This window comes from Cavenderia fasciculata, assembly GCF_000203815.1.
Source record: "Cavenderia fasciculata unplaced genomic scaffold Scf_Dfasci-F-a-25c12.r2-5, whole genome shotgun sequence".
Taxonomy (NCBI): domain Eukaryota; phylum Evosea; class Eumycetozoa; order Acytosteliales; family Cavenderiaceae; genus Cavenderia; species Cavenderia fasciculata.
In genome coordinates, this window is record NW_004457729.1 from 2870942 (window position 1) to 2894302 (window position 23361).

The 23361-nt window shown below is 36.3% G+C and overlaps 7 protein-coding genes across 7 annotated transcripts; 3 read left to right on the forward strand and 4 right to left on the reverse strand.

The window, feature by feature from the left end:
• Nucleotides 1-32: 32 nt before the first annotated feature.
• On the reverse strand, nt 33-3968 carry DFA_01491 (uncharacterized protein; the record flags this gene model as incomplete). Its single annotated transcript, XM_004359398.1, has 11 exons — nt 33-931; nt 1021-1416; nt 1492-1832; nt 1907-2036; nt 2112-2414; nt 2438-2606; nt 2725-2935; nt 3022-3234; nt 3310-3558; nt 3632-3719; nt 3869-3968. The coding sequence occupies 11 exons, from the start codon at nt 3966-3968 to the stop codon at nt 33-35; spliced, it is 3099 nt and encodes a 1032-aa protein (XP_004359455.1).
• Nucleotides 3969-4496: 528 nt separating this feature from the next.
• sac1 (putative phosphoinositide phosphatase) lies at nt 4497-7827 on the reverse strand (the record flags this gene model as incomplete). Its single annotated transcript, XM_004359399.1, has 4 exons — nt 4497-4688; nt 4784-6326; nt 6670-6697; nt 7317-7827. The coding sequence occupies 4 exons, from the start codon at nt 7825-7827 to the stop codon at nt 4497-4499; spliced, it is 2274 nt and encodes a 757-aa protein (XP_004359456.1).
• An 865-nt stretch (nt 7828-8692) lies between these two features.
• Nucleotides 8693-11704, forward strand: DFA_01493 (uncharacterized protein; the record flags this gene model as incomplete). Its single annotated transcript, XM_004359400.1, has 1 exon — nt 8693-11704. The coding sequence occupies one exon, from the start codon at nt 8693-8695 to the stop codon at nt 11702-11704; it is 3012 nt and encodes a 1003-aa protein (XP_004359457.1).
• Nucleotides 11705-11761: 57 nt separating this feature from the next.
• DFA_01494 (uncharacterized protein) lies at nt 11762-13337 on the reverse strand (the record flags this gene model as incomplete). The annotated part of the gene is made up of 4 exons (XM_004359401.1): nt 11762-11770; nt 11832-11874; nt 11968-12559; nt 13064-13337. The coding sequence occupies 4 exons, from the start codon at nt 13335-13337 to the stop codon at nt 11762-11764; spliced, it is 918 nt and encodes a 305-aa protein (XP_004359458.1).
• Nucleotides 13338-13840: 503 nt separating this feature from the next.
• DFA_01495 (uncharacterized protein) lies at nt 13841-17305 on the forward strand (the record flags this gene model as incomplete). Its single annotated transcript, XM_004359402.1, has 7 exons — nt 13841-13869; nt 14229-14253; nt 14657-14707; nt 15076-15232; nt 15633-15679; nt 16166-16428; nt 17302-17305. The coding sequence occupies 7 exons, from the start codon at nt 13841-13843 to the stop codon at nt 17303-17305; spliced, it is 576 nt and encodes a 191-aa protein (XP_004359459.1).
• A 1182-nt stretch (nt 17306-18487) lies between these two features.
• dcsA (cellulose synthase) lies at nt 18488-21619 on the forward strand (the record flags this gene model as incomplete). The annotated part of the gene is made up of 1 exon (XM_004359403.1): nt 18488-21619. One exon carries the CDS (start codon nt 18488-18490, stop codon nt 21617-21619), a length of 3132 nt encoding a protein of 1043 aa, XP_004359460.1.
• A 305-nt stretch (nt 21620-21924) lies between these two features.
• Nucleotides 21925-23164, reverse strand: DFA_01497 (uncharacterized protein; the record flags this gene model as incomplete). Its single annotated transcript, XM_004359404.1, has 3 exons — nt 21925-22127; nt 22218-22635; nt 22739-23164. 3 exons carry the CDS (start codon nt 23162-23164, stop codon nt 21925-21927), a joined length of 1047 nt encoding a protein of 348 aa, XP_004359461.1.
• Between the last annotated feature and the right edge of the window lie 197 nt (nt 23165-23361).

Here is a 23361-nt window from a genome sequence, read left to right on the forward strand (position 1 = left end):
TTCTATTATGATTATTATTATGATTATTAATATTATGATTCAGTATGTCTTTGTTTCATTGATATTTCCTTATTTCCTTTTCGAATGAAATAGAATCGATTACTTTTAACAAAAAAGTAAATAATCGTTGCTAGACATACTCCACCAACTACACCAACCACCACACCAACAATAAGTTTCCAATGATCATTGTTGGATTCGCCACACTCTCCATATAACTGGTTGTTGACTATGAGTGCACTGAAATCAGGATCGAGTATAGCCTGTCGAGATTGTGGTAGACCAATGCCAATGATGGCAACCGAGTCAATGTCATCTTTTTTGGTTACATTTAATAGCTCTGTCTTACTAAATGTTTTTCTGCCATCAGAGACACTATATTCGAGGAATCTACCAAAAAACTGTGTATTGTTTTTAACGACTCTGAGGTATTGAATGGATCCACCATCGGAAAACCTTTGGAATGCCTCTACCTCGTTCATAGTGTCATCACAGCCTACAATAAATTGATTGGTGTTGATTACTGTTGAGAATAATACACGAAGGCTGGATAGTACCGACTGGAACGGCCAATTGGTTATATTGACTGAAATCTTGATGGATCCACTTGCCAATTGAATATTGTCACCTCCAAATTGAACGGTTCTCGATTGATTTGAGAATTCAAAAATCGATGTAACATTGGTATTTAAAAAGTTGACAGTATCGCTGCTGCTGCTGGATTGGTTGTGGTGTGATACCAATTGATAGGTAATAGCCGAGTGATCTTGATATGATTGTTCACTAGAGTTCCATTTAGTTGTCTCTAAATGGTATAAAATAGTATCATCAACATCCAATTCTTGAATTGCAACCATTCTAAATGAAAATGAATAATCCTTGTATGAAAAGGTTGGATCTGTTTTATTTGACTCTACAATAATATTTGGATCTAAATAAAAAAAAAAAAAAAAGTAAAAAGTTAGAAAGTTTTTTTTTTTCTTTTTTTCTTTTTCTTTTCTTTTCTTTTTTTTTACTTACCAGTTTGTAATCTACAATCATCATAATAACCTGGATCACAAACACATTGACCATTAACACATTTGCCATGACCATAACAATTTTTAGTTTTACTTTCACAATCATCGTTTGGTGTTGGTGGGAATGGAAGAGAGACGAGTGAATCTGACCCAAAGAATCCATTGGGTATGTTGATCACGAAATATGCTTGGCCAGATGGTGGTATTTTCTCAAATTTACATTCAATCACGGTACTATTAAAAGAGGTGATATTGCAATAGAAATAAGGATTGCCGTCACCAACTCTTACAGCCACAAAGCTTGATTGGGAGTATGAACTTCCAAAATATCCCTGTACAATTAAATTGGTTGGGGGGTATGTTTGTGGTTCAATCGTGACTGACGTAACCAAAGTATCTATAAAAATAATAAAATAATTGTATTAGTTCTCATCCAATGATGGTCAAATTTAGAGTTGTTTGATTGTTTTACCTCTTTTGAATGAAACGACAGAAGATGAATATGAATTGTTGGCCCAAAGATTATTCCGTTCATTTGCAATGGAATCAACAGTAGCACATCTTACATTCTTATCTGTATAGACTTGTAATATGATGCATGGAACCGAGCCAACAAACAATTTTGGCATCATGTCTGGGAGAGTATTTAAACGGGAAAATGTGGCATTCAATTCCACTGAATAAACACTCTGACTGATCACCTTGATACTATAGAGAAATACACTTGCTTCTTTGACGAGGAATGTGTAGTTTTGAGATTGTAATGTAAGCGTTATATTTTGGTTCATTCCATTATTAAGATCAAGAACAAACCTACAAAAGAGAAAATAAATAAATAAATTTGAATTGGTTTCCAGGAAGAAACTTAATAAATGTTGGATAATTACGATAGTTGTTTGTTTGGTATAACAAATTCATTTTGAATATTAGGTAGATTAATGCCCCAACCTAGATTAGAACCCGTAATATTATAGAATGAGTGTAATGAGACCACAGTAAAGCTATCAAATCGAATATCTAAAAAACAAAAAATTAATATTCTTTTTAATTATAAACAGGATGATTAATGGGAATAAAATGATGATAACATACCACATTGTACATTAGGTGGTCTTGAAAGATCGGTAGCTAATACTGAATCAGGGTAACACCAAAAACAGTCGGGAATAGATGTAATCGATGTCCCTTGAATATTTAAATAGTTTAATGAGCAATAACTCTGTGGAATCGTTCCAACTATTCCAATGTTTGTTGAAATTAACAGGGTTAGTTTTGATGGGTTCAAGTCCAAGAGATAGCTAGGTGGTTGTCCTGTAATTAGATTATTTGAGATATCCAACATTGTTAGTGTAGCTGGAACGGGAATGCTTGGAAAGGTTGAAATTTTGGTAGCCCCTACAAAACTGTAAAAAATGTACATTTGGGAGTGGAAATATTTGGTTGGTTAAATATTAAAGAACATGTTGGAACCAAAGTCTTCTCTTTAAATAGTAAACTACTACTACTAATACTACGACTTACAATTGTGTCAAAGTTGTGGGAAAGGTAGTAATAGGGTATGATGTTATGTTTGAATAAATATAAGATCTATATAAATCAAAAAATAAAATAAATTAGGTAAATAAAAAACAGTTAGATCTATTTCACACATCAATTATAATTATAACTCTCTTTATCTCTTTCTCTTTCTCTTTTCTCTTTATACATACAATGTTGTAAGTTTTTTAAAAGGAGTAAAGTCTGCAATTGGTTGAATAAAATTGCCAGAATCAACCAATTGAACGACCGATTCAGGACTATGGATTTGTATTCTAATATCGCCTGTTACTTGTAGTGGTAAAGTTGATGAGAGATATGCTACTTTTGCATATACATCAACAATGATTTTACTCGTACAAATATCTGCACTTAAATAGCTATATATGGTGGAAGATTAGCAAGAATTAAGAAACTATAACTGTATTATATTATAAATAGATCAAAACTCCAAATAATTACGTACAATATATAAAGAGCTGGAAAAGAGGATTGCATAATCTCCCAATGAAGAGGGATGCTGCAATTAACTTTAAGTCTAAGAGTCCTGAGATTTGGACTATAATAGGAACTGTCAATCATTAAATCAGTCATAGTATTGGAGTAGATTTCAATGGACACCATTTGGGGTGATTTTAGTATACTAGTTGCATTGACTAGATTTGGTGTGTTTAGAGTCCTAAAAAGAAAAAGAAAGAAAAGTAAGTAACCATCCATCCATCCATGCACAGCGATCTTTGCATGGTTGACTTACACTATGTTCAATTGTGGTTTGTCAACCATGAAATCAGTGGGTACTGTAATAACAGTTGGATCTAGATCTAGAGTTAATCTTCGAAGTTGAAATAAGGTCTTCATTCTGTCTAGAATACACAGGGATGCTGATTTGGTGACACCTTGCATTCTGATTGACATGACTGTAAGTTGTGGGAATTCAAACTCTGTCAATGATGCTGAAGGAAATCCTGAATCAACCATCGATGAAGGTGCAATCAATACATCACTTTAATGATGAAAGAGAGGTTAGTAGTCAGTCGAGTGGATATGTTGTGAAACATCTTTGTTTTGTTAAATACATTTGTGATATGTGGATTGATCCATCTGTACCAGTACTACAAACGATTCCAGATACTGGAGTATTACAAATAGGTGTTGTGCTGTGTGCTATAGGTAGTTTATATTGTTGAATGATCCATATAATACTGTTTACTGTGAACGGAAGGAAGAATAATTCAATAATGTAAGTTCAAAGTAATGATATGATATGATATGATATGATCTATCATATTGTTATGTATATGTATGTATCTTACACTCATCAGTTGATAATGTCTGAGATGAAACACGCTGAAAAATACAACCACTAAAGCACACAATGATAAACAAGAGCGTAAACTGCATACCGTGTTTCATTGTTTGCTTGCCCTTTCTTTATATAAATAATAAATAAATACTAATGCCTGATTTGATTCTCGGTTATCCGTAGTTAATGAATGACATCTCAAGGTGCCTTTGGCCCATGAATCCCGGAAAAGATCTTGCTACCGAAAAAAGATCTTTCAAAGAGGTGGTCGAGCTTTTGAATTTTCTTATCTTATCTTTGTTTTGCTGATCGGTTCAGCACAGATTCTATTCTTTTTAAACCAATAATAGTAATAGATAATAATAATAATATTTTTTTTGTGGGTCATATATTACTTGTTTATGTGCCGACCGCAGATACTGGGTGGTGCTGACTTTGCTTCCCTTTCCACTTTCCAAAGTATTTGTATCCCCAAGGCAGATTATAAAGAAATGGTTCGGGATCTGAATACTTCAACAGTATGGATTTTTAGTAGTATTATTTATATTAATTAATTAATTAACTTTTTGGTTGGTCAAGAAGTACACTTTATATATATTTTGAAAATAGTAGTAGTAGTTGGATTAATTTAATTTAATTTAATTTAATGGTAATAATTTTGGACGATCAATAAAATTGTTATTGAATCTCTTCATTGTACTAGAGACACCAAAGAATATCATGAACCAATAAATGATAAAGTAGATAAAGTTGGTGACACCAGATGAAAATGTTGGTATCATAAATAAATAAACTACAAGTGCAAAGAATAATAATAAAAATACCCAAACCTAAATGAAATGAAAATAAAATGTGTCAATAATATTAAATATTAATTAAATAATCGGTGTTTGTGTGTATCGATTCGAATGTATATTTGACTTACAAGAGGAGTAGAATGTTTTGGATTTTTTAATTTTTCTGGATTGATTTGATAGGCACCGGTAAAGAGATCAAATGCATCTTGACGGAACCCATCGACAAAGTTGTTGAGGTAGTAACGGATGACAGAGTTTTGACCGTCACGCAAGACACCGGCAAAGTTACGCTTACCAGTACGGGTAAAGTCACCCTTGAGGGCGCCGGTACCCGAATAGTGAGTGCTGAGACGGTCGCCATTGTCGGCCCAGATATTCTTGAATGCATGATCAAACGACGAGGAGGTGATGAGGGTTTGTGGGAACTTGAGGGCAGCCATTTGGTACTTTTCTAGAGAGGTACGGGCAAAGAGACTTTGCACGACGTTGGTACGGTCGAGATTGTCGATACAGTTGACACGGAAGATACCTTGTTGCTTGGCAACGACCTTTCCGGCGACAACATGGAGGAAACCATAGTTATCAATGTCCTTGCCAACCTCTTCGATGAGCAGAGACAACTTGTCGTAACGCATGCCCTTGCAGATGGCGTGGAAGTCAAACCACACATAACGGGGTGGTACGGCGAGTTTAGAGCAGAACTTTTCATAGTTTTGACCGAGGTGCAACTCGTCGCCCTTGCGATCAATCAAGTTGACAATGGTGATGTTTTTGCCGTACAGCTGGTTGAGTGCGGTAAAGTGCGACTTGATCGTACCGTTGTTTTCGTCTTCGGTGCCGTGGAACTTGACCTTTGGCTTGTACTTGAGATCGACATACTGCGACCACAACAAAGGTACCGACCCACGGATCTGCACCATCGAGGTAAAGGTGTCTTGTTGGCCGGCCTTGCCGATGATCTGCTCCGACTCGACGTTGTTGGCGACGTTGCCACGCTTGTCGGCACCACGCAAGTTGTAACGTGTGCCCGAACGCAAGAGGTTGCGACGCGAGATGAGTGTCAGTGTGTAGGCAGCGCCGTCGTGGTCAAACGCATTGAGCTTGACAAAGCCGAGCATGATGGGGAAGACATAGTCGGGTGCAACCGTCTGCAGCTGACGCACGTATGGTCCATTCCAAAAGAATCGCTGGTCGGGTGCAGTTGGCTTGTCAACGAGGAGACGTTGTTGTGTATGTGTGATATCGGTGGTCAACGAAAAGTAAAACGACTCTACATTCAACATCCACTTGAGCATGTCCAAATAGACCATCTCTTCGTCGCATTCAGGGATGGTCATGAGAGACTGTTGGTTGGCTTGGAATGGGATGATTTGAATCTGCTCGACACGGTAGATACTGTGTCCATTGACAGTAGCCACACGAGGAGCCTTTTGAAAGACGATCAAGTAGCGTCCAGAGATCAAATCTACAATACCCACAATACCTTGGATAGCAATACGACTAGTCTCTTGTTCCTTGGCAGCGTCACTCTTTGACGTCAATCTAATCTTATCATCGAGTTTGCTAATCTCCAATGCTTGTGATATCTTGTTATTACTTTGTTTTGGTATAACCAAGAATTTATCTTTTGTTTGAATCAAATCTAAATCCATCTCTCTCTCTCTATCTATTCTATCTTATATGAATAATGTTATATAATGAGATGGTAATACTACAGATGTGAATAGTTAAGGGGTGCGACGATACTTTTCATCAATCATGATTCATCAACCTTGAAAAAAAATAAAAGTATAATTTAAATTTGTTTTATTTTAATTTCCATCAACTCTACTCTCAAAAGCAAAGATGATCATTTTACATAAGCACACTCACATATATAATATATCTATCTCGGTCAGAGTATACACAATTATAAAATAATAATAGAGAAAACAATCGATAATAGTATTTTAAAGTATTCTGTATCCTTATTCAAAGACCATCAACATCAAAAAATGTTTGTTCTCATTGATACACGGCGTGGACGAATAAGAAACGACGTTCTATTAATCAATCAATAGCGAAATCAATCTAGTATATTTAATGAAAGGAATAATGATTGTTGGGGTTGGCAAGCCAGGACACCCACCCAGTGCGATATACTAATACTCTCTTTTCATGTAGTTTGACCTTTTTCAAATGAGTCAAACGTAGAAAAACAACAAAGATTTGTTAGATGGCACCCAGATGATCATTCCGCTGACGAATGCATTAAGCATATAAATACACGTCCCAAAGGGTATGAAGATCATGAAACAAATTATTCAAGAGATATTCACGTATCTGTAAACCAATATCTCATCCATAATTTGTTTCAAGATCCTTCCTGTTGGTCTGTAATCATTATCAGCTGCTGCTGCTGACTATTCTTGCAATAATAGGTATGTTAATTATTATAAATGTTACCAAAGACGTGCGTGGTGAATAGTTTAAACTATTCTTTTTCCAGAAATGATTCAACCAACAAATATATTTGTTGGTTGAATAATAAAATAATATTTATTACTTTATTTTTTTTTATTTATTGATTGCAAATCATTTTAGATGTCATCCCATTTGCATCACCACAAGTTGGAGTGTATGGAACTACTTGTTGATAAGATGGACCATTGCATTTAGTACCTTTGACTTCGGTCAAGATGTAACTGTCCATTAATGGTGCACTGTTGGGGTCACAGGCGATCATATATGACGATTGAGAGTCATATTGGAAACAGGTATCGGTAAAGATGGCGGACATGTACAATACTGGTTTATTCATCCATGAGTCTTGGCATGTACCATTGTACTTGACGTTGACAATCGATGATTGGGTTGTGAACGGGACGTTTTCGCTACATTGGTAAATACCCGATGCGAAATTGGCGACTTGACCGCATTCGTTGACTTGAGTGGTGACTGGTGGGTATGGGATACCATTGCAATTCAAATCACCATAAACATACTTGGTTACTCGGTTGTTGGCACAACTATACATGACACCATCAAAGCAAGTATCCTCCAACATTGAGTGTTGGCTAACATAATTACCTTTACAAGCATTGGTTTGATAATTTAAAACAGTAACATAACTAGATGTGGTTGTTGAAACCAACAACATTGAAATGATAAAGATTGATAAAGAGAATTTCATTTTTTTTTTAAAAGAAATAATTAATTAATTTGATTTGTATATATGTATATATAAATATTAGAGTTTGATAGTAGTAGTAGTGGTGGTAGTAATACTAATGATAATATATATTTGTTTCATATTTCCAACACAGGTATTTATAGTTTCCAATGATTTTCAATTCCTCAGGAACTAGATTAGAAGCATAAAGGTCGGATGCCAATCAACTATTCATTTCCGAGCTCTACATTTTACATCTATATAATATAACTAAAGGTCGAAATTGAAGCGATCAATTTTAGAATAAAATATGTAAATTTCGTAGTCATCACCGAAAAAATCTGGGTCCTCAGGAACTAAAGAAAAAAATCCCTTGGTTTGGTCGTTTAAAAACTAAAACTAAAACAATTAGATCTTCATTTATCTTGCATTCTCAAGATGAGAGAGGACGATTAAAACATCCTTATCTTTTGGATTGTGCACTTGGTGGGCATTCTTTAGTTGCTTAATCTATATTATTATTATTATTAATTATAAATATATTGTTTTGGGTTTGTTTGGTTTGACATTTCCTGAATATTGTCAACTATGAATTGGTTAAATTAATTTGCATCTTTAATTATTTCATTTTTCTTGTAGTTTACTCAAGTCCAATATAATAATAAATATAATATAATTACTTGATATAATAATATAATAAATATTTTCTTGTTTTTTGTTTAGACTTTACATCAAATAAAATAATTAATTTGTTTTTAATTTTCTTTTTTTTTTACAAATTTGTTGTTTTAGGTTCATGATCTTCATTTGAAAGAGAGAATGAATCATTATCAATAATAATAATAATAATAATAATAATAAGTATTGTAGACAATAAAGTACAATCATGAAGAAGAGCAAAGATGACATTGCCGGTATTGCAGGTCGTCACTCTACCATTCGATATGATACTGAAAGACAGTTGCGTCAGTTGAGTAAGAGCGAACTTATAGAAATATGCTTTCAATTGGGTGTACCTATGGGAAGAAGAATGGATACACCTGAACAAATGATCAACGAAATATTGCTCGCTCATGTAAAGAAACAGTTTCCAATCATCAAGACAAAAGATCAATTGCACAACAAGATGGATGATTACAATCGTGGTGCATTAGAGTATACTCTACCGTGGCCAATCATTCAGCGTATATTGACTCTTGCCAGTCACCATCACACTCGATGTACTTGTGTCAACAGCGATGCATTGTTTAGAACCCATGAAACTCGATCGAGACCATTGACCTATCATAGTGATTTTGATCCACAACATCAATCGGTACTTCATGTCAACATGGTGCTTCAAAGCGAGATGAAACATAACTCTCTTACTCGAGATCAACTGTGTCCTCTTCATCGATTCAGTCTTGATCAAGGTTACCAACCAAACTTTGTTCTCAGCAAGTCATCGTTTTACCAGGTATCACGAGAGAGCTGTATTTGGTTGCACAGCATGGCACTATTGTCCAAGAGAGTATTTTCATTTATTTCAACAAAACTCCTCACCGACATTGTCATGGACCCAACAGCAGATACGTGGAGTCATATCACCAACAACTATTGTCTCATCAAACAACCAAAGACACTGACACTAGTCTCTCCATCATCTGACACTCAACTCTTCTTTATGAGGTCGTCTCACTCCCCCTCATCCTACTCATCGGCTAAAGAGTTTTTAAAGAATGTTGAAAAGATATCTATCAACTGTTTCCATCTCGTCGAAAAGTCTTCAACCATCAAATCATTGGTTGATTTGACACCATCTCTTCGATCGATCATTTTCAATTGTGAAATCGGTGAATCAGTGTTGATTGATCTCTTTAACGGTCCACTGAAAACGATACCATCAATCTACCTTGCAAAAAAGAATACCAGTGAGATTTATCATACTATAGAGAGTGAGAACGCATTCAAAATTGGCAACCTTATTCAGACGACATCATCATCGTCATGTCTAACAAAGATTATTCTTCCCCATTCCTTTGATTGGAATTGCCTCAGAAAAGAATTCAAACAAAATCTTCAAGTCATTTCACTTTGGCCAGAGATCAACTTGGATCCAATCGACTTTCCAAGCCTTCGACACATCCACGCCAACAATCGTGACTATGACACAGTTGTCAGCATTCCAAACCAAGTGCGTAAAGTGACCTATCTCAAAACCCTATATTCAAAATCCATTGTTCCACTTGTAAACCTAAATATCTCAACGATAAGAACGACTTTGATGCATGGAACAGACACTCCAAGTTACGACAAGATAGCATCTCTAAAAAAGTTGATCTTCTTCTCGCCAACAGATGTTCGCCAAAAGGACGTAGACTATTACAATAGTATGGGATTTGATTATTTTGGTTCATCATTCTCGGTACAATCAAACACAAAGAAATTAGTATACATTAAAGAACAACTTTGCATTGCAACTTGCCAAAATATCTATTACAAATATAATAATAAGAACACATCACCATTGTCATCATCCTCTTCGTCATCATCATCATTATCATCACCATTTTCATCGCCATTAACATCATCAGACTATTCAATGATACCAAAATCAATGGTACATAAAATAATTGGAATGACATGGAAATTAAGAGAACGTTGTTCATGTGTTTATGAAAAAGAAACAATCCAAAAATGGGTTGCCATTGGACATGATATTTTTCAAGATGAAAAAGAAGTAGAGAGATTCAACCAAATGAAGAATAATTGTCCAACTCATTTCTCACACACTCAACCATACCAACCACTATCATTTGATTTGAAAGGTAGTAATCGATCTAAATTACAATTGACACTCATCAACAAAGATATATTAGATTATATCACCAAGAATTGTTTCTCAATTGTCGACTTGGGTCGATATAATATGGTCTCTGACACTAAACACGTCATAAATCCATATTGTGTTGGTTTCAAACATTTTACAACTATAAAATGTTATGAAGGTGTAATCCCAGATATCCTCCTACATTTCAAAGACAATCTTGCAAACATTACAAAGATGGTACTCTTGGACGGACAATATCTACAAGACATAATCGGATTATTACCCAACCTCACTACGATTGATATATCGAAAAATCTCCATGGAAGTCATCTTGCATTCGATATATCAAATCTTTGTAAGCTTAAACACCTAACAGAATTGGATATAGTTGGTATTAATAATATAGTGGTCAATGATTCTTCTTCTACATTGGAGAAAGAAATAATAGACATGCCTCTCAAAAAACTATGCCTTCCAACCAAGTATATTTCCACATACCATCTACTCTCTCAACGATTGAAACAATCAATCACCAAGATTTCAGTTGACACCAACTATATCGATCCGGACGGATATCTACAAGAATTCCCAAATCTCAATCATATTGTGGTTATAAACAATAGGGCTGATTTCTCTAAATGGAAATTACCAAAAACTATCACAAAGGTTACATCATTTTATTCTGACATTGATTTTCTTGCTGTACACAAACATATCAGAAAATTCAAACTCAAATTTCCATCATACAAAGATGGAGGGTTTGACCGATTTATCAGAAAACTATCACTGCCACACTATTCTCATGTCCAAACCTTTGTTTGTGGCTACAGCCCTCCTTTCCATATCCCCAATGATCTATTTAATCATTATAATTATAGAATAGATTATAGTCGCACTCGTTTGGATGACACATTGATTCAATATTTAAAATTATCAAGAATTCAACAACCTCTCATCGGTAATTCATCATCCTCATCCAAACTCAATACCAATAATAATAATAATAATAATAATAATAACAATAATAATAATAATAATAACAAAAACAACATCAACAACAAAAACAACGATTTTTGTACCATTTTGTAAATAAATTTTCTCATCATCATAACTAGTATTATGATCACATTCTATTCTATGAATTTATTAATGTGTCTATAGTGTGTACATATTTACTTTCAGTTTTAAGATTATATGTAGACATTAAATCATAAGCATACTTTAACCATAATCTTGCTGGTTCTCTTTGATTCATATCACTATTTAAAAAGTAATAAATAAAATAAATGATGATTAGTGAATGGAAATAAATAAATATCTGTTTAACTTGTCTTGTCTTAAAATATACTTACAACATTAACTCTGAAATATTGGCAAATAATGTACAATGATTTGGTTTGATTGGAAGATTAAAGTATTCGCAGATTTTGAAATACCTGGGAACTGTTTGAGGAACAAATGCTTGAAAGAGCATCTCTTTGTTGTTGGGTACAAAAGTTTCAATGCGATTCAATATGCATAGAAAGAGTGGGTCGGTTGGATGGAATATACTACAGTAGATTTTAAGCATTGCACCAATCTCGGTTGGTGACATTGGAGTGGTGTCTGTCTCTAGTTGTGCTTTATATTTTCTTTCAAATGATTTGGCTCGATTAATGAACGACTGACAATCGTCACTGACATGATTACAAGAATTGCATTTGGCTTGTCCCTGTTCCAACTTTAAAAAGACACGTCCAGTACATTTTGGCTGTCGACATGCAAAATGGTATCTTTTCTCGTCGTTGTCTACGTCTGTACACAGTTTACATTTGCATTGGAATCCAAATGTACTTTCGAGTGCGGTACGCTTGGCTAGTGGAGACAAGGAATGGTCCATATAGTCGATGAGGATCTCAGTGTCGGCTGGGAGATCTTTTGACGCACACAATCTTGCCTTTTCACCTTTGAATATTGTTACAGCCGTCGGCAAGCAGTTGTGGTTGATGAGCGAGAGGACTGGAAACATGTGTATAGACGTGCCATCCGACATGATGTTTCGCCCGGCACTTCCAAGGTACTGCTCCAATACCTTGGTGCACTTGTCCGATTGTGGTTGTTCGTACATTTCAATCAATCCTCGTGATATAATCTCTGCTTGTCTCACCTTATCTTCATCTCGTTCCAACAGTTGTATGATCTCCAAGTTTCCATCTCTGTCTTTGGTCAGTGTACTGGTGGACTCTAGGTGCGACCTGATGAGACATCTGATCATCAACTGGATGGTTGGGTGTGGTGTAGCGCCTGCTTCACCAAACATAGATCGTGCCTTTTTCCACGCGCTACACTCTAACTTGTGTATCTTCCATTGCTCTCGTTGACACGTTTGGCTGCAGTAATAGACCATCTTGCACGCCGAGCATCTTTTAGGGGTGGTCCCCTCCACAGCTTGCTTGCCGTTTAGAATACCTTTTACAGGCGAGCTTTGACATCGGTCACATGCCACCTCAATGTCTTCCTTTCGAGGATGTGATGCATACGACTTGCACTTGATCATCAACTCTCCTCTTTTAAAAGCTCTCGTAGTGTAGACACCCACACCATCGCCATGCGTACTCTTCTTGAGTGTCAATCCCCTCTCGAGTAGGTATTGATCATTCACCAACGCTTTTAATCTTTCTACTCTATCTTGATCTGATATTGTCTTTCTATCAACTATATCTGTTGGGAATATTTGTATCATCCTTCTTTCAAAACAAACAAACTAATCAATATTAATTTTTTGAAAAGTTTACTCAGAGCCGAGTTGAACATCAAATTTTAACCAAAGTAACAAAGATATATTCAATGATCGTATATAGATAGATATAAACAACAATCAAAATGAATAATACCTTGTGACACAAACATGCATGTTGGAGATGTACATGCTTTCTCTCCTCCTCAACATTAATGGATTATAGTTTATAGTTTAGATATAATATAGATATCTATATATCTAATCTCAAATCAAGCTTGAATGTAAGTAGATATACTATATCATATGTTCATTCATCAATCTATATTGTTATTATCAACAACACAAATAGGAGGTTAATCTCTCAAATATTTAGGTGATAGAGAGGTGTGTTTGTTGTTTATTTTTTTTGAAAGGAAGGAATAATAATCATTAAAGTATCTCTATAGATAGAGGTTGTGTGATGTGTTTGTATTGGAATATTGTTTGAAAACTCCATAACCAAAGATATGTCAACTAAAAAGACAGACTCTGCGTAGTACGCATGCTGTTGTGGGACGGGGGTGTGGTGGAAATTGGTGAACTGTTTGATAATTGTGTAGTGAGGGGGTATGTGGTTGGGGGTGTTGTTGATCGTCTTTTTCATAATAATCTCTAATTACCTATATTATTATTCGTCGACTACTACGACTACACTACACTCACAACACAAATAACCCACACGGCCATCTAGCTAGCTAGCTGGAACAAACAACAACAACAACAACAACATATCTATTTTCACCATCTACATGATTATTCATTCATTAATAACTTTATTATTGTATCAATCTGTTTTTGTTGGATAGTCAGTTGATTCATTGGAATAAATAATAATACTAATAATAATAATAATAGTGTAATAGTAAAAGTATCAATAACTGTAAAAATAATAACAATAAGAATATAACATTATAGAAATAATAATAATAATAATAGGGTAGGTAATCAATATATATATATTTATTATTTATTTATTATTTGTTATTATAATTCCCAATCCATCATCCATATATATTCCAATCCATCGCGATCCAGTTCACGGCCAATATTAATATTCCTGGATACCAAAAACTTTGGTAATTCCAATCGTACACCAATCAAATCCAATAATTATTCATCTCTTACCTTTGTAGATAGTAGTATTTATTGGTTTGACAATCATTATAACCCAGGTGAAAAAGAAAACATATTGTTATGGTAATCACTTTTCATCCCATTTCCCATTCATCCATCTCACCACCAACAATTTTCGCACACATGTTTAACTATTATTTATTTAGTAGTTAGTATTGGTATTCGTACACATACAAAGTTTAAGAAGAATTGAATTCTTTGTATAATATGCTTAACCTTTTTTTAAAAAGGGTATGTGAATCAATCAAATCAAAATCGATTTTTTTTTTTTTTTTCTTATTATGATGACATAATAGTTTAAATGTGATCATCGATTTAAATGATTCATTCCAACCACCCAATCAATCAACCTACCAACTGCGCAGTTAGTGTGTCAGAGTTTCTCCATCTACTTTTTTTTAAATGTGTTTCCGAATGTTTAAAAGTATTTTCCAACAATTAATCTATCAATTGAATATATATTTGTGTTGGTTACTGACGCAGTTGGTATTTAAATCAGATCTGGCTGTGTGTATTTTGTTCCAACTCTGTCCAACCCACACACACTTGGATATTACATTAAAAATAGCACTTGTCTGTTGTTGGCACTTTTGCATTTCTTGTTTTCTTGCTTTATTTCTTGTTGTTCACAATATTGGTAAAGATGATGACATCGTCAACATCATCATCAATCACTATAAACGACAACATCATCGTTATCAACATCACCGAGCAGTGGATGCAGGGTATGTGTAGTAGAGAGTAGAGTAACGAGTTGGAAAAAAAAATAAGATTCAAACATGCGCACCATGAAGTAGAAATTGGATGTGAATGGTTGCGAATCATGATGGAACATTGTTGTGTGTGTATACTTTACTCGAGTAGTGTGAACACCAACCAAAGGGGTGGGGATGAATCACAGCGATCGGAACACCATCCATCCATCCACTCACCCACTCTCTATCCATCCAATCATCATCATCTTGTATCGGAGAAATTGTGGTTGGCTGGCTTGTTGATTGATTGATTAATTGGTGTTGGTTGGTTGGTTTGAAAGTATCCATTAAATGGTTTATTTTTAAATTATCAGAAACCTTCATACATTCACACACACAATGTAGTAGTAAGTGGTTAACAATAGGATAGGAGTAGAGAATGCAGGAGGAGGAAGCGCTATCGTACTATACATTATAGTATGGAAAAGATGGCACATAGAGCGAGGGACATCGTCACAACAACCATATAACACTGACTTGTTGTTGTTGTTCCCACCCTAACCCACCATATCCATTATTTTCCCCCCACACAGCACCATTTTGTTTAATTGTAAACACTCTACCCACCATGCCAAAAACCCCCATTGACCCACATCAATGCAATGCAATCAAAAACATCCACCACTCACTCACTCATTCACCCACCCATATCTATGATCGAATTGGCGATCACATATATATGGCTCACACTCATTCTCGGTCAAGGAGAGTCCACATCCCATACAACAGCAGCAGCATATTGTTCATGTTGGTGCGTGTGTTCGTGGTGGGACGACCCCCTAAAGGGTGAGAGCAGGGTTGACATGCGTGTGCATTGCCATCCAAGTGCAGTTTCAACATTAAAACTCACACATATATATGCTGGCAACAATCACTCACACACACACACATATATATATAAAGAGAGAGAGAGAGAGAGGGAGAGAGCTGTCTGTTTGCGTTTCTTTCATTCTGTGCTACATACCACCAAATAGAGCTGCCAGCAGAGAGAAGTTGAAGCATCCAATTTCGGTCAATTATCAAACAATCACAACAACAACTAAAGTTGATCAGCATTCAAATCAAACCAAATCAAATCAGTGCCACCACCCATTATCTTATCAATATATATTAATACTGCTTTCCAGCAGCATTGCTCTCCAGTCTGTCAATCATCATTTAAAACAGTAACAAGCAAAGCAGCAACAACAACAAACATCACAAGTGAGTGAATCAAATGATCATTTATTTATAAACCAAAATAATAATAATAATAATTTAATTTATAATTAACATCATCATCATCATCATCATTAACAACAAGAACAACATTTATATATTTTTGACATTGTTGTTAGGTTCCGACTACACATACTACATTTGTTGATTAATCCACCACACCACCACAATTACGACCACACTAACTATCATCATCATATAATAATTTATAATTATATAATTGTTGTTGTTTTTCTTGCTTCCGACAACAACAAACATTAACAATAATATTTATTTATTTATTGATTGTTCTTTCCTATTTTTGTTTTCCATCAATCAACAATTGCAATACTATTGTTGAATAAGATTTTGTGTTATTTATTTATTATTGTATTGCTCACTGCGCTCTCTATTGTACAACAAGTTGTTATAATTGTTTAAATTCTTAAATATCTGTATATCACAACCAACCAACCAACCCATCGCCATCACTCACCCCTACTACTACGCTTTATTTATTTATTTATTTCTCTCTACCATCTGTACCATTATATATATATATTAATCTTTTTGTTACCATTATTTATTATATCCATAAAAAAAAAAAAAAGGTTCAAAGCTTAATCAATTAATTAAAAAGTTTGTGTTTGTTTATGAATGAATGATTAATCCATCCCATTCCACATCCATCACTATCATTCACAAAGTTTTGTTTGTGTGTGTGCAAGATTGGATTGGATATTTGGATGACGGATTAATTAGTAATAAAGTTAGAGACACACACAGAAACACTAATATTCCTTCTTTTTCTTATTTAATCTGTTGCAACATTTTTTTTATAGATAGATTTTGGAATTTGATAATATTGTTTAGAAATCATTACCTACCCGTCATCATTAACCATCATCATCATAGATAGATAATTTATTGAGAACATATTTTTTTAAAAAAGTAAGTAATACTTTTTAGCTACACCAAACGTCACCAACACAACAACAACAAATAATATTTGTATCCACACACCACTCCACAACAACAAATAATATTATCCATTGATTGATTGCATGTGTGCGTGTGTTTTAAGAATGATAAAGAAAGAAATTTGATCATTTGCGAGAATGGAGATTGGAAATTGGATTGTGGATGGTCAAACAGGCAGACTGACAGGCTGGGGGATAGGGTGGCAGATGCTTGCATTTGTGTCAACGCTTAATTTTAAAATTATTTGTGAATAATTCATTCATAGACGCAACAGCAGCAGCAGCATCGCAGCAAAACAAGGCGATGGCAATGTTATAATTTTCTCATCTAAATACTGGACTGCAAACTTCATCATGTTTTAAACCAACCACCACCCGTCAGCAATTAAGCAGCAGCAGCGACATCATCATCCAACCAACCAACAAACCAGCAAACCTACATTTAATTGTTTATTTATATTTGTTATACATTTCATTTTTTAAAAATCAAATCAATTATTATTAATTCACATTATTAATATTTTATTTCTTTTCCATTTATTTCCATCAATCATTCAATCAATATTTAAATTTTAAATATCAATTTTTTTAATATATAGATTAATTTTTATATATTATAGGTTCAAAATTACACAATCCCTTAAAACAACTTTGTGTAACTTTATTTATTTAATATTTATTTATTAACTCTACTCTATCAAAAAACCCTTTGACTCAAAAAATACAAACCAAAAATAATACTATAAACAAAAAAGGTAATTTACATCTATACAATACACCACCACCACCACCACCCCTACCCAGTAGGGAAATATTAGTAATAATCGTACAACACCCACCACTCACTACCACCACCAACCACCCACACAATCAATCAAAATACTGTCATCCAACATTATTAATAATAATAATATTCCATATCCAAAAAAAAAAAAATATCAAAGAACCAATCTAACTTCTTTGTTTTGTTGTTTTAATTAATTATTTATTTATTATTTATTTAATTATAGGAAGGGTTTAAAACAAAACAAAAAAGACATACAAAAACATGGATAGACAAGGTGAGGGAGATATTCCCATCAATACCCCTCACAGTAACGCCACTTCACCTTCATCGACTATAAACAATGCGTCGACCTCATCCACTGGAAACCCACCCTCCAACCGCATGGACAGCCAACACAACCTCAACTCGCGTATAATGAACCCCAGACAACCATCTGCCAACAACCTAAAATGGAACAAGCCCGCCGAGGTCAAGTCCAAGGCGGTGCGCAAAGAGTCGGTGCGCAAGCTCAAGGGCAGCGGCATGTTGCAGCGACGAAATACGACAATGATGAATCTGCACGAGGAGGACAACCAGACGGGCGGCAACGGCGACAACATGACCGAGGCTGCGCCCAGAGACGACGACAGCCCCAGCAGCTCCAACGTGCAACACCGCAAGAAGGACAACATGATGTCACCCTCGCAGGCGTCGTCGTCGATGACTCACCTCGACGAGCCACACTTTGAGACGTTGGTCGACCCCGACATGACACCTCAAGAGCTCGAAGAAAAGGAGCGTCAAAGAGTGGCCTACGAAAAGGGTCAGCAAGTGCAACAGACCCCCACCAAGAAAAAGTCGCAGATGCAACTCAAGAAGCGTGTGCCCGCCGTCGTACCCCGCGACAACTCAGAGACACTCGAAACCATTATCGGCGAGCAAAGACGTGAGGTCGTCTTTGAGGTCAAGCCCTACTTTTCGCACTCCATTCTCCAGGCCACCATGGCTGTCTTTATTCTATGGAACATCTTTTACTTTGCCTATCGTGCCGGCTGGACCATGAACAAGAACGATTGGTACACCTTCTCGTACAGTATCATCTTTATTGTCGTCGAGTTTATCTCGTTCCTCGGTTCCGCACTGCATCTCAACAACTTTACCAACCCGTGCACCTTTATCCTCGTCGTCACGCTCGAGCAGATCCTTGCCAAGCGTCGCAAGCCATTCCCCAACATCATGGTCTATGTCTGTACCTACAAGGAACCACCTTTGATTGTATCGCGTACCTTTAGAACCGCCATCTCGATGGACTATCCCTCTGAGAACTTGTGGCTCGGACTCTTGGACGACTCCATCAACTTTAGAGAGTCGCGTGGTTGGGCGCATCTTCAGTCCGTAGAAAAGAACTTCCTCTACGTGCTCTTCCAAAAGGCCATCTATGCCGTGCACAACATCCATCCACCCGTTGCCTCGGCCGACGACGATCCCCACGGCATCCTCTGCGAGACCAGTCAAAAGATCGAACAGTCTACCAAGGAGGTCATCGAAAGCGAGGTGCAATGGTTCATCGAGTACTTCCTCCTCAACTCTTGGTTCAACATCCAGGAAGAGGAAGAGACCGAAGCAGAAGACTATGAAAAGAATATGATTGCCAAGATGCGTGAGGAAAACTTTGCTCCGTACCGCACCTTTACCGCTCAAGAACGTGAAAAGATTTACAACTTCTCGATCGAGGGTCTCCAATCCATGTGGCACGGACACGCCTTCTTCCGTCCACTCATCCGTTCCGTCTTGATGAAGAAGGGATTCGTCCGCAACTTTATCCAACGTCTCAACGACGAGCACCGTCTCCGTTTCCTCAACACCGAAGCACTCGCCATGGCTCAATACAATGTCGTGATGCTCGGTCGTCAAGAAGTGCCATGGGACGAAATCTCGGCTGGAAACGTCCGTGTCGACTTTGAACCAAGCGGCTCTGTCATCTCACCCAAGTGCACCTACCTCCGTCGTCGTAAACCACCCATTCCACACAACAAGGCCGGTAATATCAACAACGCCATCTTTAACGAGTCAACCTCGCAAGACTTTGAGTTTATGTCGTTACTCGATGCCGATCAGCAACCAAGCCCGGAGTTCCTCAAGCGTGTCCTCCCCTACTTCTACGCCGACGACGGACAAGAGCTTGCCTTTGTCCAGACTCCACAATTCTTTAGCAACATCTATCCAGTCGACGATCCACTCGGTCATCGTAACATGGAGTTTTACGGTCCTGTCATGGAAGGTCGTTCAGCCAACGGTGCCTGTCCATTCGTCGGAACCAACGCTGTCTTCCGTCGTAAACCACTCTATGACATTGGTGGCATTATGTACAACTCTGTCACAGAAGATATGTATACCGGTATGAAGTTGCAAGTGTCTGGCTACAAGTCATGGTACCACAATGAGGTGCTTGTCGTCGGTACCGCTCCAGTCGATATCAAGGAAACACTCGAACAACGTAAGCGTTGGGCTCAAGGTGCCGTGGAAATCTTCTCGCTCACTCCATGGGGTTACATTCGCAAGAAATTGGGTTGGAGAAAGATGATGTACAATCTCGACTCTTGTGTCTACCCCTTCCTCTCATGGACCGCCTTTTTCTACGGTATTGCCCCACTTGTCATGTCTGTGTGGACCGTCCCCATCGTCGTCAAGGATCCAATCATCTTTATTCTCGTCGGTATGATCCCCGTCATGGTATTGCCACGTGTCATCCAGTACATGGTGTTGCGTGCCCGTCGTCCATACGAAGCCGGAAGAGCTGGCCCATCTCTCTGGGTCGAAGCAACCGACTTGTGGCGTGCCGAACAGACTTTCTTTGCCTTTGCCGGTACCTACATCTCTGCATGGAAGGCTGGATCAGCATCGATTGTCCGTCTGCTCAAAGCCCGTAAGTTGTCACGTCACAACCTCGCCATGTGGAACTGGAAGCGTGACTTTGCCAAGAAGCCAGTCGTCACTGAAGGTTGGAGACAAACCTTCCTTGCCAACGTCGACGCCAACGCCATCGAGGATCACAAAGGTAAATCAGAACAAAGTTTCCGTTCCTCCAACAAGGAGTCAGACACTATCAAGAACTCTCGTCTTTTCCTCGCCAACATCTTTTTGTTTGCCGTCAACATCATTGCCATGCTCACTGCCTTCCTTCGTTTCAATTGTTTCCAAAACGATATGTGGTTGCTCGTCATTGTCGGTGGTTTCGCCTTTTCGACCTGCTGGCATTTGTGGTCATTCATTCCAATGGCCCTCCGTCAATCCGAAAAACAATGGCCATACGCCTCCTCTTACCACGCTCACAACATTGTCATCTTTGTCATTCTTGGTTTCCTCGTTCTTCTCTTTGTCGACGTCAAAGTTTGTATTCCAAGAGTTGCCTAAACTCAACCTTAATAATAATAATAATAACAATAATAATAATAATCACCAACAACCAAAACCAAAACTATATACAATTACAATTACAACCAACACCACCACCCTCCTCCACATATTATAATAATACTGCCAGTAGTAGTAAAATCTTATATTCAATTAGAATTTTAAATTCTCTCTTAAACTTAAAAATAAAATATCATTTTTTAAAAAATAATCAAAGTATTTAAGTTATTATATTGTATAAATAAAAGGGACATGTGTTCATTGTCTATTTATTTATTTATTTATTTATTTATTTATTTATTTATTTATTTTGTTGGAGGTGAAGGAATGGATGTCGTCGTAGTTGATGATGATGATGATTGATGAACAATAGTTCTATTTGACTTTTGTTTTTGGATACGTTGGTCATAAACCTCCCTAAAGAAAGCTGGATTCTTTTGTTCAATCTCTACAATTTTGTCTTCTATCTTTTTAACTCTACTATATATTTCCGTTGGTATTGGTTTCACTAATAATAATCAAAAATGATTAGTAATTGGAATGGGATTCAATTCAAAAGTTTGTAGGATCCTATACACCAATATCGGTTGCAACTTACAAACTCCAATATGATCTTCAATGATTGAACATCTTTCATTTACATATGGCACATAATTTCCATCACTTGTTGATCCAGTTGCAGTTGCAGGACCTTCTGTATTGACAGTGATCGATGATTTGATTCTTTGTGGCAAGCCAGCAGTCACTCTGGCAGCAAGATCTTGTCCATCATCAGCCGCTCTAAACACTCTTGTATTAAACTCTGAGTTTTCAATCTTCTTTCTAGAGATGAATGATTGTATTCTCTTTGATATCTCTTCTCGCGGTGCTTGTATTTGAACTTCTACTTTGTTTAATTGTTGTTGTTGTGCTCCAGAGATTGTCTGTACTTGTGATGGTGCTGATGTAATCTTTTGCCTTTTGAATCTTGATTTGTTTCCATTTACTCTCTTTTGATTAGTTACATGATATATACTCTAAATATAAAACCAACAATATTAAAAGAGTTATCATCTAATCTATATCCAATCAAGACAAGATTAATCATGTCTTGACTATTATTATTATGTACGACCATACATTTAATTTTGAAAGTAATGTTAGATTTGAATCGATTAGTTGAGTTGTATTAATATTCTTTTCCTCTTCTTGATCAACACCTTTCTCTTTCTTGATTGGTATTGGTGTCGTTGTAGTAGTAGGTAATAATGAGTGTTGTTGTTGTTGTTTGATCGAGGTATATTGATTGTCTATTTTCAATTCGAATTGATTGTTTAATGATTGAATCAAAGCATTGTCAATACCAATCTCTGATAGATAACCAATAATCACATTCTTGATATCAGTGCATATGAATTGAGGAAATGTCTCCAACAAGTTTGAGACGGATGATGATGATGACGACGACGACACACCATTCAATGAATGTTGATCAACTATTTCAACATCGCTTGAAGATTCTTCATCCACCACATTCTTGTTGTTATTATTATTTGTAGATGTCATGATGGATGGATGGATGGATGGATGGATGGATGGATGGATGGATGTCTTAAGACAATACGAGTTCGATGAAACTATCTATCTATCCCAATACCATTAAATTAAATTAATTTTTTGTCGGGTGGGCACATATCTTTAAAAAATATATGTGTTGTATTATATTTTTGAAGTTCAAAAGATAGATAGATAGATAATATTTG